The sequence below is a fragment of the Cyprinodon variegatus genome, unplaced genomic scaffold, assembly GCF_000732505.1.
Source record: "Cyprinodon variegatus isolate N-32 unplaced genomic scaffold, C_variegatus-1.0 Scaffold1626, whole genome shotgun sequence".
In the NCBI taxonomy this organism is placed as follows: domain Eukaryota; kingdom Metazoa; phylum Chordata; class Actinopteri; order Cyprinodontiformes; family Cyprinodontidae; genus Cyprinodon; species Cyprinodon variegatus.
The window spans coordinates 89,764-92,004 of NW_015152079.1; the positions used below are offsets into that span (position 1 = coordinate 89,764).

Genomic DNA, 2,241 nt, shown 5'->3' on the forward strand with positions numbered 1-2,241 from the left:
TGGATGATCTGGTAAACTGGAAAGTGACCTGAGATGACATGATGTGAATTGGAGCTATAGACATAAAAGAAATTGAAATTAAAATCTCTAAAGAGGCTTTTTTTATGCTTAGCTGGGAAAAAAAAAACGTTGAACATTTCGACCGTTGCTAGTTTCCTGAATGTGTTCAAACTTTATTCCTTGTGGCCTTTTTTTATCGTTACTTTGATGCCCTTCTATGAAAACATTTTTATTAAATTAAAGAAAAACAGTGAACTGAAAGGGGAAAATCATTGTATTGTAGATAACCAGACTGAAAGACTGATGTTATTTGAGACTGAGGAAATTTTTTTGATAGAAAACATTTAGCCATAAAAGATGCATTGAGATTTGGAAAATGATTTTATATTTTTAGTCTCAAATACAGTTTTTTGTCCAACCCCATAAAGTTACCACACCAAATAACGTTGTATTCTCATCTTTCCATAATACCTTCTAACTTTTCCAGCTTTATTATTGGAATATAAAAGCCTATGACCTCAGATCACCTCCTCTACCACTAATACCTCCAGCTCTTCCTTTCTATTTACCCTTCTGCTACCGGAGGACCTGCCCCTCACCCGCTGCTCAGTTCCCTTCTCTCTAAGCTGACCTCTCATTGCTGAACATCTGCTCTCTGACCGGGCCTCGCCTAAGACTGTTCACCTCTTCTTCTCCGCGGTTGGACCAACCACCAACGGGTTCTAGTTTCTCTCTGACCATCTGAGCTGTTGTTGGTTCCTGGAACGCTCCTTTAGATCCCAGGCCCGACTACATGCTCCTCATCTTTTGCACAGGAACCCATTAGCCTGTGGGTCTCCTCACGTCCCAGAAGGAGCGGATTCCTGTCTGGGTTCTGCTACACGGATCCAAAGCGGAAACTGAGCGCTATACTTCTGTCTACGGAGCAAAGAGGATGAGTCATCATCTATCATGGGATCTCTCTGAGCCGAAGGTTCCTCCATTTCAGCCGTCCGCCTGAAGGCATCAGCTCTGCTGGGAGGGAGGTTCTGTTTGGGGTCTATCCCAGCATGACTCTCTGTGGCCCTTCATCACCACTTTGGGTTCTCTTCTCTAACGCAGGTTTTCTAGATCATCTGGAATGTTTTAAAAGCTAAAGACAAACTTCTACATCCAGGGATGGTTCATCTGGTCCAGATTAGCTGGAGCCACTCAGAGCCGGGCAGCTATTTCACCAAAAAACAAAACAAAAGCCCATGGTTCCTCTCAGTAGGTCGCTGGTGCCCAGGAATAGCCCAGCCAAACGCCTCCACAGACGTCCTCCAGTTGGAGGACATGGTCCAGTGAGGACTTCATGTCTGAGGAGATCAGAGACTAAGACCTGAGCTGAAGTAAAGGCCTGTGGGGAACCAGGACCCTCTCCTGGGCCCTGCTGAAGGTCTCCTGGATCTGCTCCATCTACAGCCCGTTAGAAGCAGCTCTACCCTGACTCTTCTGCATGTTACCATGGTAACGCTGTGTCATTGTCATGGTCCGGCCCACTGTATGCCGAATGCGGCTGAAGGAACATCAGGGCTGCCTCCGCTGCCCCTCCCTACCTGAACAGCCTTGCTGTGGAAACCAGCAACTCACCATCCTGCGTCAGCGCTGCAGCGAGGAGCAGAAGGAGGGAAAGGATCCTCAGATAAAACTTCATCCTGAGAAAAGTCCGGAACTTTCTGCCGGGTGGAATCCAGCTGCTGTGAGCTCCGAAGCTTTGTGGCCAGCTTTAGCCGGTGTAGGGTTGCAGACTGAGTCAGCGCTGGGTGTGTCAGTGGGAGAGGGGGTTGGTCTGGCTGTCGACGCCCTGACAGAGTCACTGCTGGGAGCTACACACAAGCAGCTGATCACGTGACGCATGTGTTTGATAACCTCAGAACTCAGAGAGCAGGCAGCAGATTCAGGGAACTAAAGTCTGGTTTTAATGTCGAAGCTAAAGCCGGAGCAGAAACTGATGATTGGATCCAGATTCAAACGATTCGTCATCATTTAACCACAAACTTCTCACTTTGTTGGTGTTTTATGACAGAGAAGGAAGCTTAACCCGCCTGCTTCCTGCAGCTTCTTTACAGAACAACAAAGAACAGAGGAGGTTCTGTTTGAAGCAAGTTCTAGAACCATTTCTGTTTTATCTGTTTGGGTCCACTCTGTCCAGGTTCTTCTCATCAATCACTTCTGGTCAATTAAGTTCTACCTGGTTCTGGTTGTCCTGTTGGGTCTCAT

The 2,241-nt window shown here is 47.0% G+C and overlaps 1 protein-coding gene across 5 annotated transcripts in view; it reads right to left on the bottom strand.

The window, feature by feature from the left end:
- The window catches only part of LOC107104135 (CD99 antigen-like protein 2), an 18,853-nt gene extending 17,041 nt beyond the window's left edge, over positions 1–1,812 (bottom strand). For 3 of the 5 annotated variants that reach the window (XM_015404062.1, XM_015404059.1, XM_015404060.1), the window contains exon 1: positions 1,612–1,812. In XM_015404062.1, coding sequence (XP_015259548.1) covers positions 1,612–1,675 — 64 coding nt within the window. In that variant the 5' untranslated portion in view covers positions 1,676–1,812. The remainder of the gene's footprint in view (positions 1–1,611) is intronic. The other 2 variants (XM_015404061.1, XM_015404058.1) reach the window with 1 other exon arrangement.
- Between the last annotated feature and the right edge of the window lie 429 nt (positions 1,813–2,241).